Here is a 21,276-nt window from a genome sequence, read left to right as displayed (position 1 = left end):
CATCCTTTCCATGGCAGTTTTGCTTTTGATCTCTGCTGTTCAACAAGCGACTGTGCTCGGCACGTCCCTGGGTGCTCAAGCTAAGGGAAGGAGTTAACTCCTAACTCCTAACGTCGTCTCGTGACGACGCTTAAAAAAATTAAGGCACCCGAAATATAATTGAAATTCGCTTTTGCAAGCGCTGCCAAGGTTAGGAAGAGCTGCAGAAGAGGAAGAGAGTGGCCCAAGGCTGATGGAGTACGTCAACATTAGCAAGCTGTCGACAGCAGAAGCAGATCCGTAGTGTGAAACGGCTGGTGCAGCGTGGTGGGGATGCGGGAGGTTTGGGAAGAGGTTTGGGAAGAGGTTTGCTCTGCACCGGCTCCAGAGGCCCGGAGCGCATCCCTGCCCGTCCTGATCGCCCCCGGATTCACTCCAAATCAGCTCAAATGCTCCCTGTGACAAGGATTCAAATCTCTGCAGGATCAGGGGCTTCACCCCAAACACAAACCTCAGCTTCACTGAGCTCTACCATGAGTGCAGATGTCCCCCTCAGAGGTGGCCTAAAATAAGCTGGAATCTCATGTAGCTTTTTAGCCTTCAAGCGAGGCCTCAGCCTTCCCCTGCAATGGGTTGCGTGGAAAAAAAGGTGGAAAAGCCATCTCCATTTTGAAAAACTGGTTTCTATCCAGAGGGGAAAAAGACCACCAGCAAATCCCTGCAACCACTCATGCAATTTCCCAAATGGAAATTGCCAAATCCCAAATATTTGCCCAGCAGATCGAAGCAGAATGTGCTGCGTGCACACAGAGCCACTCCGCCACCGGGAAAGGGAACAGGCTGGAAAAGCACAGGGAGGAATGAAACCACCTGCATTTCACCACATCTYGGTAATGAAGCTGTGCAATTAAACCCAACAAGATGCTTCTAAAAGTCCTGGGATAGTCTCAGTAAGAGAGACTTAGCCTCTAAGTTAGGGGCCTAAACATCCCCATGTCGACTGTAAAATAACATACCCAGGCAGGGTCACAAAAAAAGTAAAACAGATATTAAATGAGCAAGCACGAACATACTCTGTCCTAGGAGAAGAAAAAAAAGTATCGATACAAAACTATACATGAATACATGTAAAGACACAGAAAAAAAAAAATAATAATAAAAAGGAGCCACCACTAGTTGGCCAGAAGAAAACATTCCTTTGAATCTCCCCCAAGGTCACCGCACAAACGAACAAGGCCACGAAAACCACTGCCATTCCCTGACTTGTATTTTAACGTCACCATCTCCTAACGGGAGCCGGCGAATCCCGCGGGCAGGTTTCCCCATGGCGGAGAAGACTTTGCCGGGGCCGCTCGGCTTTCCAGCAGCCGAGTGCTTATCYCGGCGCCTCCCATTAAAGGCGGGCAGGCAGATGCACATTTATGGCACTATGAACTTTTCCATGGATGCTGCTCCGCGTGTTTGGCTGTTACTGCCTGAATAAAGCGGCGTTTTCCGGGGATGCAGCAGCTGCTTTCACCGGGATCTGAGCTCCGGCGGAAAGGCCGCAGCTTAAGGAAAAAAGGGGGAAAAAAAAATCATGTTTAATTTAAAAATTAGGAACTGGAGCAGGCTGCGAGCGCAGAGGTTGATTGAAACAAAATTTAAATTCCTGTCAAGCCCATTTAAACACAGGGGCCCTTCATAGGCAATTAGCTGCTCCCTGTGACGGCGGCATAAACTCGGGCCTGGTCACTGCAAGAAGAGAGCAGACCCACTGTGAGGAGCCGCAAAAAAATTAACTAAAATCAGGCGGTATGAAATATTTAGCCTCCCAGTTTATCACGGGGGTTTGGAAGTGTAAACAAGACAAAAATCGATTCCTCGGTGCCCTCCAATCAATCCCCCAAAATGGTTAGGGCATCTGTTTCTGCTAAATTTTGTTTACTCTGGCAGATTTGCCTTAATTGCAGTTGTTTATCTCCCATTGTCCCCGGGGCCCTAATCTCCCGATTACTAATACTTAACACTCATTTCACATCTAAAGCTACTTCTAATCCTCAACAGGTTTCTGGGGCTCTTAAAATTATGGAGACGGCGGCGCCAGGCGCTGCGGCCTCTTTGTGCAGGGCCCATTTTCCTCCCTGCTACCAGCTGGGTCCAAGCGTCACCAGGGAAGGCCACAACAAAGGTGCTAAAAGGCTCTTTCACTGGCCCGGCTGCTCCGGCGGGAATTCTGCGGAGAAAAAAAGAGCTTTGATGGGGAAAAAAAAAAAAAACCCGAACAAGAGGCCTGTAACAGTCCAGCCAAATAAAGTTACTGTCATAATCAAATGCTGTCAATCACAATGAAAATCCAATTAAAAATCTTTCAGTGCAGCCCTCTTAAGTAGGAAAATGTCCCCTATTTATATGCGTTCTTTTTTTTTTTTTTGTCAACTGCACAAATTAGAAAGTAGTATTAATTGATTTTTTACTACTTTAGGCTCTGATCCTCCAGCTGAATTTCTGTGCATGCAAGAATCAAGCAGCACAAATCTGATTAAGGGATTGGAGACATAATGYGCACAGGTCACTAAGAAGCCGTATCTGTAGCTCCCGCTTTTTACTCTGCTTATTTGCGGGCCATTATTACTATTATTTAATACCGCAGGAGCATCTTGAGGTGCTAATTGGAATCCAGCCCCACAACAGCCGGGACTATAAGGATGTCAGCAAATGTAATCGGCAGTGGGTCTTATTCCATCTAAAATTCCAGCTGTATTATACACAGATTTTCCAAAATTGCCTGTTAGAGCAAGTTCCATAATGAATTTGAAACAAATGGGAAGAATAATGTACTGCTGGGAATTAAAGATGACTCTTATTTTAGAATTATTAACATCCTTTAAATATATATATATTTATATATATACTTATATATATAATATATATATATATTTAATTATATATATATTTATATTTTTATATATATTTTATATATATATTTATATATATATTCATATATATTTTATATATATTTATATAATTAAATATATATATATTATATATATATAAGTATATATAAATATATATATATTTAAAGGATGTTTTTATATATATATATATATATAAATGCAGAGGCAAGGCAATCAACATAAAAATACCACTAACACAAACATGCATCCTCAGTGTATCTCAACTGAAAGATCTGTAATTCTGCCACCAAAACTGAGATGTAAATATTTGTCCAAGTGTCTGGAAAACTCCAGAACAAGCAGAAGTGCCAAATGAGACATTTGCTCAAATTAAACTGCGAAGCCCGGGAGACTCAAGGAACCGAAAATATGAACTGTATCATTCTAAGCCGCTGCCAATTTGTTTTTGCCCAATTTCCCTGAATTTTTAATACTTCTTTCAGCCCACTCAAGTTATTTCTTTTCCCATTTCACTGGAAAGTATGAGTATGTCATGCAGCTTTAGGGCATGTTAGCAAGAGGAAGTTAGATTTTCACATTTTCTGAAAAAAAGAAGTGAGCGTCTGTGCAAACAAGGGGACTGCAGAAGGCAGTGAATAAATATAACACCTTAAAACTCTAATGCTCTCAAGTTAACCTTGTCACAATCTTAGTCTTCTGTAATTGACGGATTTAGTGACACTGATGGAATGTATTTCTCCATTTTGATGACTGATTTCTCAAGTGACAAAAAAAGAGCAAATCATACCCCTAAGGACAGAAACAGCTTTTTTTTTTTGAGATGGAAGGATGGAGAGGGAAAGAGAGAGTGAGAGAGATTCACAGACTCCTTTCCCCGTTTCAGTGATATGGGGAATTGCCTGAGCATCAGAGTCACCTGAAATGAGACACGTTTTTTCTCCAGCTCTAAGCTGCACTTATGGAGGAAGAGGACTAACCAGCACRTCCTAAGCACTGGGGTGAAACCAATTTTACCACTAACTTCTGCATGCACAAGATTTTCCTCATCTGCTAAGTGACTGACCTGTTAGCTTGAAGAGACAGCTTAATATTTATCATATTTGTAACTGCTAGAACATACTAGGTCTGTATTTGCTCCTTAGAAATCAGAAGGCAGCCCTGGCCCCCACAGCTGGCACTTGCTCTGGTGTCTATCAGAATTTCTCCCCATCRAGGGGTGAAAGAACAAGGATCACTGGGACACAGGAGAGTCTTGCTGCCTGTGAACAGCACTATCCATCACTGGGTCAAGCCCGGACAATTCTGCCCTGGACATACCATTGCTGAGAAGAGAAATAAATAAATAAACAAACAAATAAATGGTGTTTGCAAGGAGCCAAAAATGCAATTTCTTGGTGATTCGGCAATGACATATAAACACTTAGATAGATGCAGACACAAAGCCATATCCACAAAGCTCTCTTCAAAGATTTACTGCATGTACTTGAAAAAAGCAAAGCACAAACAGACCTCTATTCTTTCTCAAAAGTTCACATGTCATCAGAAAACCCCAGCCTGCTCAGCAAGCCCAGGTATTCACTCAACTACATTATGGCAGTGGAACTGAAAAGCCAAACTATCCACTGGGGAAATCCTATTTATTGGCAAACCTACGTGGCAGTATTTTATGGGCTTTATTCTGAGGTTTGATACAAAAATCCAGGTAGGATTATGCTGATCCTCCATTTGTTTGTTTAAACTATAAAAGTCCTTCATAAGAGCAACAAGCTGCAAACAAGTTTGGCTCTGTCTGGTAGGGAGCGCTGCTGCCCAGACCCTTTATGATTTGGTACCTAAATACTTCTCATTTTCCCTTGCTGTATATATTGGAAATGGGGATGCAACAAGCCAGGATGCAACATTTTTGAGAGTCGGTACTCTGCTGATCTTCAGAAAACACACTTAAGTAATAGATACAAATAATCTATAAGAAAAATGGCCCCTGCAGCTAATGAGATCTCAGTGTCTGGTCTAAAAACCACTCCTGACACACCAAGCTAGAGGGATTGCTGAAAGCACGTGGACAGGAAGCTTCTGCGTTACACTTAAAAAGCAATGAGGGAAACCATGTCTTTTGGAAAGTCATTGCTTTTTATACAAAGGATATTTATGCAATCATCTAAATTAATGACAGTTCAATATAAAAAAAATAAGTGTCAGCGAATTAAATTTGTGATTCCAATTTGGAAACTTAAACAGAGATCAGAAGATCCATGCAGAAGTAACAGAGCACAGAGCTGACTGGATTCTTGGCCCCAAACCACTGCATCCTCCTACCCCATCCTTCCCTTGAGAAATCTAAATCCAGCATCTTAAAGACGGCATTTTTATGCATCCATGGGAGAGCACAAAGCAATAACTGCTACATACTTGACTCCTGGTATTTCATATATAATTCCTTTAGGTAAATCACTTCCATTTAAACAGGCACATGCAGCATGATAGAGTTCAGCRCTATATTAACAAAAAACTCAACAAGAGATGTCAACAATTCTGCCGGCTTTCTGAGAAGTGCACACAGGCTGCAAAATAAAAGGCCAACCTTCCAGCTGAAGAGGAGAGATTTTAAACAATTACCAAAGCAGGCTACTGATATCATAAAGGCAATTTCTGCGCTAGCTTGTTTTCTGCAACTCTCTCTGCCACTGAACAGCTAGAACAGATAATAACTATTAGTAAATCAAACTCCTGCAATATCCAGCTGTGCCTCACACATTTACATACAGATAGAATGGGTATATGTTTTTAATATGTATGCGATACGTACTTTTACCACAGCTGAAGTGCATGCTACAAAGGAGGAGGAGAATGGGAATGGAATCAGCATGAGATAATAAAGTGGCCTAGATAAAGTATTAGCCAGCGATTGATCTCAAACAGGGGATGTTGCTTCTCTCTGACCTGATTACTTACTATGCATAGATTCCATTAAATAGAGCTTAGAATGGAAAGCTTCGGAAAAATACCGTAAATACAGTGGGAYCCGCAGCTTCCCGAGCCGCTCCAGTGTCCGGATGCGCTCGGCACCCGGAGGAGCTCAGTGCTGACCTGCAGGGCTAAACCTGCGTGCCCCGCTCGTGCTCACCTGCATTTCCCCGGGATTCAGCCTTGTAATGCCAGGAGCTCCRTATTATAAAGGAAAAAGGAAGTTCAGGAATTTTCCCTCCCTGTTTTATGAAGATTTGGGGAGGTTTTCCTTTCTTGCTGGCAGGGGAGAGGAGAGGCATCCTGAGATGCTGAGTGGACTTCCTTAGTGCTGAAATGGGGATGACACTTAATTCAAACTGATCATATGTTTTCCAACTTGTCAGAAGGAAGAAAAGAGCAGGCACGAAGAACAAGGTGCAGAGCATCCGCTGGTGAATTAGAAAGATCATTCTTGTCCCAGGACGGACACTTTCTCGCTGCTCACTGAAATCTCTTTTTTCACTCCCATGAAAATCTATTAACTGGAAATACTTTGAAACAATTATACCGCTGAATACTCACACACAGATAAACTGATGTTATAAATAGAGCTTTTTTTAAGAGGGTGGGCAGACTGAACAAAAGACAGAGCAACTGAGAGTAAATATAAGAACTTAACCTATTCCGGCTGTTAGGAGAATTTGGTGTTTACGTGTACAAGAGTATCTATGGTAGCAGAAAGCCTGACTTTATGCAGGAATTTCACACAGCCTTGGCTTTGGCCCTGTTTTCCAACAAAATCTGCACAGAGACTTTCACAAGAGAAAAAAAAGAGCTTCCCGGTGGTGTCAGTGGAGATGCCAATCTGGCAGCACCAGGGCATTGTGAGCCAGCTCTTAAGGTGCTGAATTCAACAATTCAGGATCATCAGGAGAACAGAAAAAGATTGATGTTCTGCTCCCTTCATTTTGCTTTCAGTCTTTAATTATGCTAARCTGGTTACAAAATAGGGACTTCCAGTATGGTTCATGTCCAAGGGGAGCAAACCTGCACTCGGACGTTGTGTCTGAAGCCATCGCCAGTTACGTGTTACATCTTTTATCCTTGGCAGCACGTTACATCTAAAGCACAAAACAATGAGTGTGGTGAAATCCTTGGCRCATTTATATTGATGGGAAGCTGACTTTGACAGGTCCAGGATTTTGCTGATAATGTCTACAGCACTCTACCCATTATTGATAGTTAACACAGGTGCAGCTTTCAAGAAAYTGAAATATCCATCAGAATTACAGGTTCCAGAGGCAAAGGACAGCAAATTAGAGAAGATATTATGGTCAGCAACTCTGGAATACACTTATTGAGCCTTAGCTTTGGTCCTACTTTCCAGYAAAGTACAGAAATGTATATTCACCTACATACGCACAGGTGTGTTCATAGGCAAGCACGTGGGGTTTCAGGCATATATGCACTTTGCATATGTTAATGTATATATTTGTGTGAGTTTTATCAAGAAATTGCTCCTTGCTAAGACAGGTAATTCTGTTCGCAATGCAGCCTGGTGACAGACTGTCACATAGACTTTAGATTTTACCTAAATAATGAATTACCTACAAAAATTGCCACCAAAACACCAGCAAAAGCTTCTGAAAGCTTCTGTGTACTAAAGCTGTCTTCAGAGGGACTCCACTAAAYCCCGCATCCCGGATTGAGTCCTCACCAGGACTGTATATGCAGAGGGGTCTTTCAAAGACCGCTCTTCGTGCAGAGCCCATCTTCCCTTGGACCATTCCCGAAACCTGCTATTTACTTCTTTGACTTCCAAATGTATAAACATACACTCTGTRGTAGGTGTGGAAGGATGTGACCCCTGATTTATCTTCTTGGGTTTCCTCCATCTCCTATTTTGTTCTCGCTTTTCCTCCTCACAAAGAGCCTCGAACCCAGCAGAGCAGGAGCACCAGGAGAACGTGGGAGCTGCTGGGAGAGCCACGACGGGGCTGCCAGAGCAGAACCTGTCAGCTCTGAACCCGTGGGGCTGCAAGGGGCAGTGGGGCAGCCACCCAGGGCTGGCACGAGCAGCTCCTCACTTCAGCTGCAGCCTCCCTCACGCTTACGTACTTCTTTCAGCAATTTCCTTTATAACTGAACAGAAAGTAGGGCGAGGAGAAAAATGTGTTAAAATATTTTGTTTAAGAAGTAGGACTTTTTTTTTTTTTTCCTGAACTGCTATAATTTTTAAATTATTTTACAAAATACCTCTTTAAAGGGGGACTAGCACACTCCAGGGCATGTAGTTGTAAAGATAAATCTGTGCACTTCCCTGGTACTGCAGGCACTCACCCTTTGGCCTCATTTTTATGACTCTACACCCTGGAGTGGTGTTATTGCTTACAAACATACATATATACTTATGGGGTATGTGCGATCTGCAGATGTTTTATTTATAAGTGGCAAGCCTATTGCATCACTGAAACATGCATTTACAAACAGACAGGGGTTTTATGAAACCCTATTCTGTTGTTTTAATAGCTAAGCTATCCAGCCATAGCATAATAGTGCACAAGGTAAATGTGTCTACATCTCTAGAACCTGTTCCAAGTTTTCTCAGATGTGACTAACTGCAAGAATTTTCCAACCATCAAAAGTTAATAAAAAAAAAGACAAAATAAGGCAGTGTAAGCCTTTCATTCCAGGCACACAGCACAAAGTAGAAGGGCTCTGATAAACTTTAAGGCCTCATCTCGCCAGGGTATTTAAGCAGGTGCCTAACTTCAAATGCAGATCTATTGAAGTTAATACCCTTAAAATTAGATTCACAGTTAAATACTTTACTAACCAGGGACTAAATTGAGACTAGTCTGAGTCGAGATGTGTGCCCCAGGGCATCCTCAGAGATTAGCCTTTAACTAGAGAAGAGCTGCGACRGAAACACTTGCTTATTCTGCTCATAGCATGTAAGCAAGGAAGAAAATGCAAACCTGTTCTTATCTCATTAAAATTTCCTATTTTTTTTTGTTGACATGTAACCCACAAAAAATAAATTATGATATACTTTTTTTTAACCTCTATGAGGCARGAAATATAGCATATTAATGAAACACTTAAAATGCAAGGTATTTAATGAGAGTCAGAGCAGATTAGAGCTCATATCTACAGCGTAAAGTTACTGAAAATATTTACAATAATTGTCTGATATCTTTCTGGCAGCTTAAAAACAGCCAAAGCAGCACTATACCCCAAATACACAGTCACAGGGATCGGCTGGAGAGCAGGTACCCTATTACTGCTTAACTGAAAAGATTACATTTGCAAGCAAAAGCAGTGATCTCTGAGCTCCAACATGGAGAGGCGAAAGACCAAAAGCTACGTATTAACTCAACCTGCTGCAGCCAATCTAATTTCTTCCTGCATGAAGATAACTGAAAACAGTAGCTCCAGCATTTCATTAGAAATGCACCATTTTGACTGTATCTTCTATTTCCAATCTTCAGATTTCGAAAGGTTAAGACTGGCAAATGATGACAAAGCGTGACCTACATTAAGCAGTAATCCCTGGACATAAAAACTGAAAAAAAAAATAGGAAAAAAAAAAAAAGAAAAAAGTGTATTAAGGATCAAAATGGTTCTGATAGAAATTTGCTGCTGGCTGTCAAAGTTCTGTATTAACTTCTGAAATCACAAGCAAAGCCCTGGCCACACAGCAAAATATCCATCAACTTCAACGGAATAAAAATTTCACCTGTTGTCTCTATGGGTCTGCAAATGTGTAATTGCTGTACAAGTCAGAATAAGCTCTGATGTGAACTTGCTCATGCTGAAAAGCATATTTAAAATGCATACACTGCAAAATACATTAACAAAAAGTGTTGATATAGAGATATATACTCTGAAATTTCACTTACCATTAAATCTTCAGGTGCTGGCCTTTCCTTTGGTTGCTTTTTCATGCTATGTAGCATAAAACAAAACGTTCAGTTATAAACAGCAGTTTGTTTACTCCACTTGCTTAAACATTGCAGACTTCTTCCTGTATTCCCGACAGACTGTGCCCAGAATCTCAACGCACTTCGTGACTTCCACACGTACCAGGGGAGGACAGAGCTCCTGGCAGTGACCCGAACRTTAATTGATTTCTTCCATCCCTCCCTAATGGTCAGTGTTGCTCCATCCTTAATGTACTTACTACATTTTCAGTTGATGAGAAAAATACTTTGTTGACTCTAATCTGCTTTTCACCTGTGAATCTTTGAGGTTTCCTATAAATTTATAGGACTCTTTTGCTGTTTCTAACTTCCTAATATCTCCCACAGAACGACTGCTTTCTGCATATAGCAACCCATTGACAATTATTTTCATTTTCTTCAGTGCTCTATTCCACCTCTTACCATAAACGCATTTAAATGTAATGATCATTGAAAACCAATCAAGTCTGAGGGCACAATAAGCTGGTCCTCCTTTTGCCAGCGATTAATACATGGCCTGACCCCAAGTACTGCACAAATAAGTGGGAAATTCAACTCTAACACCAAACAGCTTCAGGAGAACAGGCAATACCCTGGGGTTCCTACCTTAATTTTTCCCCATTTGCTTCCATTACACTGCAGGGTGATAGTTCATTACACAGCATTACGCTGCTTATAAGATCATGTTCCTCATGCAAACAGTGCTAGTTTCCCGTGCAACAGGTGCAATTAGCTACCGAGGGCTGTGCCGAGCTGCATGGAGGCACACAATAACGGGGCACAGAGGTGACCATCACGAGCTGCCTACTGACTAATTGGATTGCATCCAAACAGCCGGTGTTTACAGCGTCACTGGCATCAAGTCATAAAGTCTGCTACGCTGCTCCCTTCACATCTCTAATACTTATTAGAAATTGATTGCTGAAGTGGAGCATAGAGGGTTTTCCTCTTTGTTGATTTTTTTTTTTTTTTTTAAATAGTAATGCCTTGCACTAAAAAAAATGCATATATAGCGTTATATCAAAAATACTGAATAGTTTGTGGGGCAAACAGGAGGCTCTGAGGATGCAATTTACCTTCCCTAYGAGCACCTAGCAGCAGCTGGAGCCGCGCGGCGGCAGCGATGCTGGAGCTGCCTGACGGGCGCGCGGGAACTGCTCTAATCTGACAGTCCAAAGCAGCCGAGTCCCCAGGGAAAACCAGGCTATTAGCCACCATCAGTTATGCTTCAGCTTGACATCTGTGGAAATTTTAACACAGGTTATCCCTCCCTCTGCCTAAGTTCTTTTGTTTTTTTTTTTAAACAGCCTGTGATTAATTTTTTACAGGCACTAAAAGAAGTGCAGCTCCATGCACACTGGTGCAAAATCCTCCAAATACTGCAAACACTGCTGCCCATATACTGAACCTATTGGAAAAGAAGGCCTGGGTTGTGCTAACCAGTATCTGGCTTAACTGCTAATTTGACAGCTTTCCATTTCTGGGTTACTCTCTACATACAACATCCATCTCAAGAGGTGCTTTCTGCTATGCTGTGTATTRAAAGCACTGAGTCATTTATCCAGCATTTGCACCAGTGACCCTGGCTCRTGCAGGAGAATGTGATGGTGCAAATAAGACCCAGCCTACAGCAACTATCTACCTATCTCTCTATATATGTGGAGCTATGGACTTCAGGCAGCAGTTTCACTGAGGATGAGGAAGTGAGGTGGAAGGCTCTGTGCTCCATGGACCAAGCAGCCCAGGCAGGACACATGCCGTCTCCAACGAGATGTTTCTTCATCAAACACACCATATTTATATAAAATTCAATCTTGTGCCCTTTTTTTTTTTTTTTTTGCCACATATAAATAGCTTTTTCTTTCTTTCTTTCTTATGAATGAGCCAGTTAAAAACAACACAAATTTGGCCCCTTTTCGCTGTTTCTATAGAATAGCTTTGTTCCTTAGAATAGYTTACCCTGCAGATGCATATCACCTATAAACACAATAAATGTATTTTTTACTTGGCAAATGCCTCATCTTCCCACTCTTGTGTTAATTTTAAAGGTTTTCAATGAACTATTCCGTTTTAAGGGAAGAAAATATACCCAATGGTGTTTTTTCAAAATATGACACTCAGTAAAAATTACTTAMTGAAAAGCCAATGAATTAATCAAGTCTGTTTGCCCTTTCTAAACATTGAGGATGTTTTAAAGTAATATTTTAAAAAACCCTAAATAAAGACATTATACACAGGAGTCCTTGTGGCCTCTTTACCCCCAGATGAATTCGCGGGAGCCTCGGCACACAACAGCGCACCCAGATTCAGGGCAGCTTTATTAGAACAGGGAAAAAAAAACACCCTTGTAAGTACTTTTACGACCCTTTGTGTAAATAACGTTTACATAATTTAAACAGTTTGCTTAGCTTTGCTGCCCCATCTGCCCAAGGCCCCCAAGTCCCTGTTCTCTCGGAAAGGATGCAAGGAAAGCCATAAGGTCTCGCCGAGCCGCCGAGTTAATGGCATGTATCATTTACATTGAGGGCATGGCATGTTTGCAAACGGAGCTTACCATTGAGTGATGAAGTGTACAAATGGCTCCGAGAACTCCCCGGCTGGAAGGACGGGCGATTCCTGCCAGTGGATGGAAACGAGAGGCAGAGTCAGGAGGAGAGAAGGCAATTTTTTTTTTTATAGGACAGTATTATAACAAATAACGCACAGGAAAAAAAAAATAAAAAAGAAAAGAAGCAACAAAGCCCCCTTTTCACGCAGAGGGTTTGAGGGGGGAAAGGCACAAATTCTTCCGAGAATGTGTTATAAAACACTGAATTTCAACTAATGAGTATTACACAATGGGTAAAAACATGTGGAAAGACACTGAGGGGAGGTGAAAAAAGGACAATGATAGCCACAGGGTAAAAAGGAAGGTAGGGAAAGTGTAAATGAGAAATTAATGATTATTTAAGTAACACACAAATGGTCTTGTAATTAACAAAGAGCTGTGAAATTATTCTTCTGTTGACCTTTGTTTCTTTCACTGCATTTGCTATTTATTTACACTCATGTTTATTTACACTTATTCATTTTAGAGGCTGTCCTAATATGCAGTCTGTTTTAGATTTGAAGGGGAAAATATATATATATATATATTTAAATAAAGGTAAGATTTACTAGTGTGGGGAAAATAACCATCTAGCATTTATGAAAGCAAAAGGGAAAAAAAAAAAGGAGCACATGAAAAGAAAAAAAATACAAACAGGGAACAAACATCATCATCATTTGCAAAGAAGGGCTTTACGAATTTAGGAGTTTTTCCAAGAATGACAGAGAGCTCCACTGTGTTTATAGTGTAACAGCTCAGGATGTAATGAAATTACACTGCAGAGTACTTTAACAGTGTCATCTCATTAGACCTACAGTTGGAACAAGAGAGCCACATAAAACAGGCAGCTGCAAATGACTCCATTCTCATCTATTCTCATTTGCTATTAAAAATACCTTTCGGCGGCTTTTTTCCTCCCTGACATCCCTACACAAAGTACCCTGCAAAGTATGATACATGCACCTATTTAAATTAACAAAGGAATGACTTATTTTAATCTCACTGTGCTTTGGAGTGCTTTGGCCATTTGGATGAGCAATATATCATTACATACAACCTTCCAGCGCTGCAGGCAAGAAACTCAGAGCGTGCAGCATTTGGTGGGAGCCAAACAATTTCTCTAGCACACAACTGTGTCAAATGCATGCATGTATTCATTATTGAGAATGCGAGGAAATAGCTTTGATGTAGTGGAAAAAAGAAGATGATAAAAGCACCTCTGCAATGTGTGTGCCATTATCAATGGTGGCAGATAGACACAACTGCAGAGCCTCCTATGTGATTAGTAAATATACATATAATTGCTGTGGCCAATTATCAGAAAAATGAGATCGGTAATTACAAGACAGAAAATTAACTAGAACTCTTATTAAGGCTTTGTTTCCAATTCAAACAATTGGAAACTGCTGGAAAATACAATTAAATCAAAAGTAACTGAAGAGTAAAAGGAGAAGCCAAAATTGCTTTACAATTTTCAAAGAGTTCAATTAGATACAAGGAGTGTTTGATATAACATGCCCAAATCCTCTTTGAACTTCGGCTGGGAGAAGGAGAGGTTATTGTTTCTAAACTTATAAATGACATCAATATAGGGAGGTTTTCACTGGAGAGGAGAAGTAACACAAGGAAATAAACGGTGCAATTAAACTTCCCCCGGTTCAAAGAACCGCACACCAAAATTAGTCATATTAATATGGAAAAGGCAGAGCAAAAGGTGAGGCTCGCTCGTGGCGAGCGCAGCCCAGCAGCTCTGGCCTCTCTCCATCATTTTCTCACACGTGAAGCAGCAGCCGCCGCCTTCCCAGGCCGGACACTCTTGGAGCAAAGGCAGAGGAACTGGAGGCAAAGGTAGGGAATTCTCYGGACACGCATTATGGATGGGCCAGTTGGAGATGCGGCTGCTCGGGGAGCAGCTCTGCCCAGGGCAGGAGCGGAGCAGCTCAGGGCTCCGTGTCCCTGCAGGCAGGGCCGCCAGCTGGAGCCGCGTGCCGGGGAGCGGGGCGGCACGCGGCRCTTCACACTCATTTGGAAGGTGCTAATTTCTGCAATCACAAGGAGATGACGGACACGTAATGGAGGGAAACTCCATTACGAGAGCGGAGGCGCTGCAGCCATCGYGGATCCCGAGCTGGGGCCTGGAAGGGAAGCAGTGGATTGGATGGTGGGATTAACACCATGTCCATGCAGCTCCCGAACCCCCTTCCAGACAACTGTGAAGGATGCACAAAGCCTGGACGAAAAACGCTGTTTTCCAGCACTGCACCATGCACAGCGCAGCCATCTGAAGGGCACGGAGCAGATCCTGCCGCAGACCCGTCCGTGGTGGCCGGGCTCAGCCGCCTGCCTCCCTGCCAGGGGCTCGGGAAGAGGCTGCAGGAGGCAGCTCCAAACGGGCTGATCCCAGGGCAGAGCTGGGGCCTCCGTGCACTCTGCCCAAGGAGCTGTGACCAGGTGGCCCACAGCCCAATGTGCTTACAGGCTGCAAACCTCTCTCAGCACACAGCAAACTCAGAAAAACCCCACACTTTTTAGGAGATGTGGTGGAAGGCAAACAGATTGGTGCAAACAAATACCTTAATTTCACTCCTGAAAACAAGAACCGGTTGTAACTTTACAGCAGAGGCACAAGAGGGGAAGAGAAGGGAGGTACTGCATGTTTGAGCCAGAAAAGTCTGGCCCCTTTGCTGCTTCCATAGCTGGACATCAGAAAGCTGCGTCTTGCATTTCTAAAACGACCTTAGTCAGAACCAGAGCACACCCGTTCAGTCCCAGTACCTGTCCGTGAAACACAAGGACAGAAAGATTGCCTTTTCTGCCATCGTCTCATGCAGGAATATTTGAGCAGTAGGAAGGTGAGGGTATTTTGTACTTAGAGCTATTGTCCATGAGAAAAAGCATTGCGACTGCTACCTGTGCAACGTGAGCAAGCACAATGGTGGTACAAAAGGTATAAAAGTGAGAATCTACAAAAGCGGCACAAAACAAATGCAGCCTATATCATTATCTGAAGTTTCCTAGAAAATGACTCTGATTCTCAAAGGGGTGGGAATATAGTGAACAAAACCAGAGCTACCCACATGCAGCAAAWGTCCACACTGCAGAACTGGTATATGCATTCTGCATGATAAGATAAAGGGACCCTTTGGGTATAACGTGGGGAACTGTCCATCTGYGCTCCCCGGTCTGCCTCGTTTTACCCATCTGCACCCTGAACTTGTGCTGTAAGACAAAAAAACATAAAAATAAAAAGAAATCCATGTGCAATTTTAAAGGAGCGAGGAATAGGTATGCTCATCCTGAACTAAAGAACGGTCTTTCACTAAAGATTGCATCTTTTAACCAGCATCTTAGAGCTCTACAGATTGAGGAGCTGACGAAACGGACCCTTAAGGGTCGAGGTGCCGATCACCTTTTACATCCAGAGGCAGCTTATTCCCTAGACCAGCTTTTGCCCTAAATATACAGCATCATTTCTRCAAGTGCGACGTGCTGCAGGAGAAGGCAGGATCAGCTGCTGCGGCTCCCGAAGCAGTCAGCTGGATTCTCAAAACCAGGAACATGAGAGTGGGGAAGGGCAATAGGAAAAAAAAAAAGTTTGAGTGATGCCTTTGCCTTGTGAATAATGAACAGTTCAGGGAGGTCAACCCATTACAACTGAAACCGTTTAATTATTAATTATGCACAATCTATGAGCAAAAGGACAAGTTCAGAATGTTTAATGTGTGGTAGGTCCGACTGGACCCTCTCTTGGCATTTTGTTATTAGCACTTGTCAGCAAGGTGCTCAGGCATAAAGAAAAAAGAGCAGCAGCAGAAAAACGGAGCTAGCAGGAGGATGCAGGGCTTTAAACTTCAAACACAGCTCCTAATATTTAATTTATGGAGGGTTGATGCTCTGGCTATTGACTTCCATGGAGTTAAGGGAAGTCACACTATCTAAATGAAGACACGGGAACAAGAGACGGTCCCTTCGGAGCCGCTCTCTTTGAATGGCATTTCCATCTGTATCTGTTTTTTCCTCCCCACAGGTTTGAACAAAGGGATGAATGAACAACCTGACTGCATGTCCAGAAGCCGACAGGTCCTTTCCCATCTGTGCTCCAAGGGTTTGAATTACAGGTCTGAGCACTCRCCTCTGCTGCTCCTCAAATCCAATATCTGCCCATTCTGGAGCAGAAATGCTGCTGCTTTGCAGGCAACCATCAACAGGTACAGCTTGGAGTTGCTTTTCTTGGAACTGCTCTCTGGAAAGGAAGCCCGGGAGCAGCTCAGCCAGAAAGACGCACCTGACTCTCCCTGCTTATTTCTTATTTCTCAGTATTTCTTGAGGGTGGCACAGCTCTTCAAAACAACTAAAGATTTGAGTTTTATTGCATCCTTCATGGACAAAATGGAAGCTCACAATCTCCATGTAACAGGAAACCCAGCCAATACAGGGTGTTCTACCTAAAACCTTTAAGAAGGTGATGGAGGAGCCCCCAGACTACATGTTGCAGGCGCAGAAGTGCTGCACGGAGGCTCAGCTCCGCTTTGTGGACGAGATTTGGCACTCCCAGCAGATCCCCGACTCGGTGCAAGGAAGATTTCCCCCCTCTTCCCATCTGCTCGCTCCCTCTCTGTGAAGGGTTAACATTTCCCATTCCCCACAGCTCCAGAGCTACTGCTATTTCGAAAAGCTCCCTCCTCAGCGTGAATGCTTGTGCAGAAGGAGATGCCATGGTCCTATGGCTCCATGGCCACAAGAGGGAAGTTAGCAGCACAGAGCAAAGCAAACTTGAGCTACTCTCTCCTCTGGGTTTCCCCWGCACACCCTGACTCGGAAATTATCCTCTCCTCTGGGCAGGCACTCCTGTTCTGCAACTTGTCTATTAGTGGTGAAATGGCAGCATTTATTAAATCATTTGTAAGCTTTACAAAACAATTCTGCTCATCACTTCATCCTAAGAAGTCTCTAGGGTTAAAGATCGTTTATGCACTCCGACATCTCTTTTAGCAAAGCTTGTAAAGAACACACCTATTTTTGTACAGTAGTTGCATTTTACTTTGTAGCCAAATTCTTTGCCCCACTTGGTTTTTCAGACACTGCTTAGTTCAGAGGCACCAGAAATGCAGCCAGATGTAACTACCAGTAGCAAAGGCATTGGAATTAAAGAGCTGCCTCAGTGAGAGCAGCAAATCACAATTTTGTGCATGTTCAGATTTACTCCTGCAAGGACAACTTTCTTTCAGAGCACTCCTAAAATGTCATTGTTGACTTTCCAGCCAACCTGCTTCAAAAGCCTTGCACAAACCTTACAGCAGGCCAATTGTTGCCAGCAACAAGCTGTGGAAAACACGGTGGTGTCTAGAGGTGGCTCAGAGGCCCGGACTTAAAAGAATTTCTGGATTGTCCCAATTATACTCCTACCCCTTAGCAGGAAGGTGAACGCTGATTACATTTCTGCGCTAGGTCACATCTTGCTCTTTTCTTAGTAGCAAATGCCAAATGTGACAAATTATACGTGAGGGCATTTTGGTGTGAAGTTTTGTCTGCTGGGATTGGAGTGTCAGCAGTAAACTCATTTATTTCCAGATCTCAAGCTGGACTGGAACCAAGGTCAAAAGGCCAGCGTTTTATCCACCACAACACTCAGCCTACCTTTAACACCTCGAGCCTTGTGAGAGGCAGCCAGCACTATACCTGCTCCCCAAGTCCTTGCAGATATCATGTCTGCACAACCTGCATCCATACAGATGTGGGTAAAACACTCATGGTGTTTTAGATACTCGGAGCTATTTGGTTGTCACTTTGGCAGCATTTGCTACTGGGAGGTGTCTCGCAGAGCCTGGAAGAGGCAYGGAAGGAAGCAGAAGAGTTTAATTAACATCAGGAATAATCCGCAGTGTACAACGTGCCATTTTCTCCCTCTCACCAAGCTTTGCACTTGTTTGTGCGGCTCTCCGAAGGGCCTCGCAGATAAGCACACAGGTAGCTGGAAAACAGGTTAATCCTTTAACCGTAACTGTAATTGCTTTCTCTCTAAAACAAACACAGGATTTTTTTTCTTCTCATTGCTGGTCTCTTGTCGATCATAAGCCAGCAGAGCACAGCAGTGTTTTGGGTAGATACACACACATACGCACATTTCAAATAGCTAAGGCACAGCAGCATGAAACGCAGCCTCTACCTGCTCGCACCAAAGGGACTCAAGTGAAAAACTAAAACCATTTATTGTTCCCTTTTCCCTCTGTACACTCCCAATGCATTTTTATTGCTTTTTCATAAAACACCRCTGCAAATAATCAAGCATGACCATTGACATCCACAAGATTGAGTTTTAGGAACCATTAAATGAGCTTGCCCTCTTGGGAAGGTTCTTGCTCAGGTTGGTCTAAAGGTAATTATTCAGCAATTCCTACCTGTGGTTTTACCTTGTTCTTGTATAAGTCTCTGAACCCCATACACTAGTAAGGTCACAGTTTCTGTCTCAATAAAAGTACCCCCCAAAACACCCGAACCACAAAGAAATTCTGGTGGGTTTGATCACTCAGATCCCTATTCCGACACCAGCCTCTCTTGTACAACAGTCTTCAAAACTTCAGATATTTTCAGGGTTAAATATAGCTGTCCATACACTTAAATCAATACATGAAAATCTAAAAGGAAATTCACACACACAAGTCTGAGCCTTTGAAGTTTTCTGCTTCATTTATATAATTAGCAGAACATGGCACTGATGCAATAATAAAATTAAGAAATTGAGCACTCAAAAGGCAAAGGTCTTCATTGTGCTTTTTGATCAAACTGAACATCCTGTGAATTTTTAAGACTATGCCATAGCAGTAAACAGAGGGATGTATTTTACCAGGAAAAAAAAGGAATAGAAATAACTATATAGGACACATGCATTAAGGCCAAGTTATTTCTTCATGGGAAACTTTGAGAATTTATTGACAGTGAAATGCATCATAGCTCAACATTAAGACTACCCTAACATTTACTGATGCTGTTAAATGTTTCTAGATTGWGAATTTAAAAATAAAAAGCAGCTCTTCAATTTAAGGAGTTGGTGAAGTCCTTGAGATAGACTAAAGTACAGTTTTATGAGACTGCCTATCTTGGTGGAGGGGCTTAACAGAAACGCCCAGGACACTCATGGAAAGCTTCTCCAGACTCACTCAGGAAGCTGCCGGAGCAGGGATTCATGAAAGTATCCACATCTATAAATATATATATTTTTAGCTTTGTACRGGTCTTCAAAATATGCAGGTTTTAGAGTGTTATTGTCCCCAGCGGGCAAAAATAGGATCTGCTCTTACAAATCTTTAATCTAGAAGTTTCTACRTAATCGATTTGGATAGCCACAAATCTCCACAAATTCTTCTTTAAACTGATGGACAAAAACCATCAGTTTCTCCGCAGTTAAAAACAAAAAGTTAAAAGCAAAACCACACATGCATTAAGTCACTATGACACTGAGACAAGTCATGAAAGTTCCAAACCCAAATTAACTGATTTTGGGTTACAAAAAAGAAGAGGTTAGAAACTAGAGCTAATGCTTAACTACAGCACTTGTGACCACAACTGCTCCAGTACAGTGAAACCCAGTTTAGAGCAGCCACCCAAGGGGCTGGCAATAATTGGTTTCCTAGTAGGGATACTCGAGCTAAATAAAGGTCAAACAAAATAGCCCTGGAGAGCTTAAGGAAAATTCAAAGTAGTTGCTTAAGCCAGGGCGACTGCCTATTAGAAGCACTCAGCGTAGGGTTGTCTTGCTCACCTTATCTCCTGACACAGGATGGACACCTGCAAAGCCAAGGGACAYGGCACAGGTTGGAAGAATCTCAAAGCCAGCGCTACTTTTGAACTGACTGCACCCAACACAAAAATACCCCCCGACCAGAGCTATGGTTTTCCTGGAAACTCACGCCCAGATTTTGCTGCATGGTCGCAGAGCCCCGCAACCCACCGCTCACTACACTGGAAATGCAGAGCAGCTTCACTCATGTTTTTAACTGGGAGCTTCCCGGTGCATTAAATCACGCACAGCCTCCGTCTGGAAGTGGAATTYGATTTACTGAGTGACGCCTGCAGACACCAGCAAAGACAACCTGTAACTGAGGCACAAACAGGAGGTTGCTGGAGATTTGGAGGCTGGGCAGGGAGCAGGTAAGTGTTTGGTCAACTTAAAAATCCCAAGAGGTATCTGGAGACTGTGAGCAGCAGGAAGGCTAAATGGTCTCCTCATTTTTCTGCTCCTCATACTCCTTCGGTCGTCTTTCCAGAGACTGAGAGGGTTTCAGCACCACCCCACAAGCCAAAATGGGGGGTCTGCATCTCTCTGATATATTACTCTGGAATACACAACATTAATGGCATTATTCTAGGGCATTAATCTGTTTCTAAGTGATCCTCAGAGCAACAAAGGCATTTTATCTTATCTTACCTTTTTTTTTTCCTTTTCAATTCACCCTGAGCTTATTTTTCTTTTTTTTTTAAGCAGGACCCTGTTGCTAAGTAGATCCTATTGCAACTTCCTTGGCTGCATGACCACAAAGCCCAGGGCTGCATCCAGGCCCTGTTCCAGCAGCTCTCCGCTCTCCTCCGAGCCGGAGCGTTTCTGGAAAGCCGCACGCGCAGCAAGACACGCGTCCTTCCCAGCAGGGAGTCATCTGCACTGCTCAGTGCTCCCCGTGTAACATCTCGGTGAGCTGGAGAGGAACTAAGTTGAGTGCTACAATATTAAATTGCTGTGAGCTCTCAATAGGCGCAGACTGCCTTTAGTGCTGGCTCTGCCGCGGGGTGAACCACGTTTGCCACCACGCTATCTCACCTTTGCACCAGGAGCAGAAGTCTCCTTGGAGTGGGAGAAGCCACTCTCATTAGGACTGCTGCCTGAACGAGCAGGTCTTATTTGTAGCTGGAT

General features: G+C 42.9%; 1 protein-coding gene across 2 annotated transcripts in view; it reads right to left on the bottom strand.

Moving 5' to 3' along the window:
- MAP2K5 (mitogen-activated protein kinase kinase 5) overlaps nt 1–21,276 on the bottom strand; it is a 118,212-nt gene that overhangs the window by 9,671 nt on the left and 87,265 nt on the right. Inside the window, exons 20-21 of one of the 2 annotated variants that reach the window (XM_026040571.1) lie at nt 12,339–12,400; nt 9,725–9,770 (exon numbers count right to left, since the gene is read on the bottom strand). The exons of the other annotated variant lie outside the window; for it this stretch is intronic. Of the exons in view, the coding sequence (XP_025896356.1) occupies nt 9,725–9,770; nt 12,339–12,400 (108 nt within the window). The remainder of the gene's footprint in view (nt 1–9,724; nt 9,771–12,338; nt 12,401–21,276) is intronic. 2 annotated transcript variants of the gene reach the window in all.

Source organism: Nothoprocta perdicaria, unplaced genomic scaffold, assembly GCF_003342845.1.
Source record: "Nothoprocta perdicaria isolate Ctin4 unplaced genomic scaffold, notPer1 scaffold_26, whole genome shotgun sequence".
Classification (NCBI taxonomy): Eukaryota; Metazoa; Chordata; class Aves; order Tinamiformes; family Tinamidae; genus Nothoprocta; species Nothoprocta perdicaria.
The sequence above is the reverse complement of the archived record's forward strand: the minus strand, read 5'-3'. Positions and strand labels throughout refer to the sequence as shown.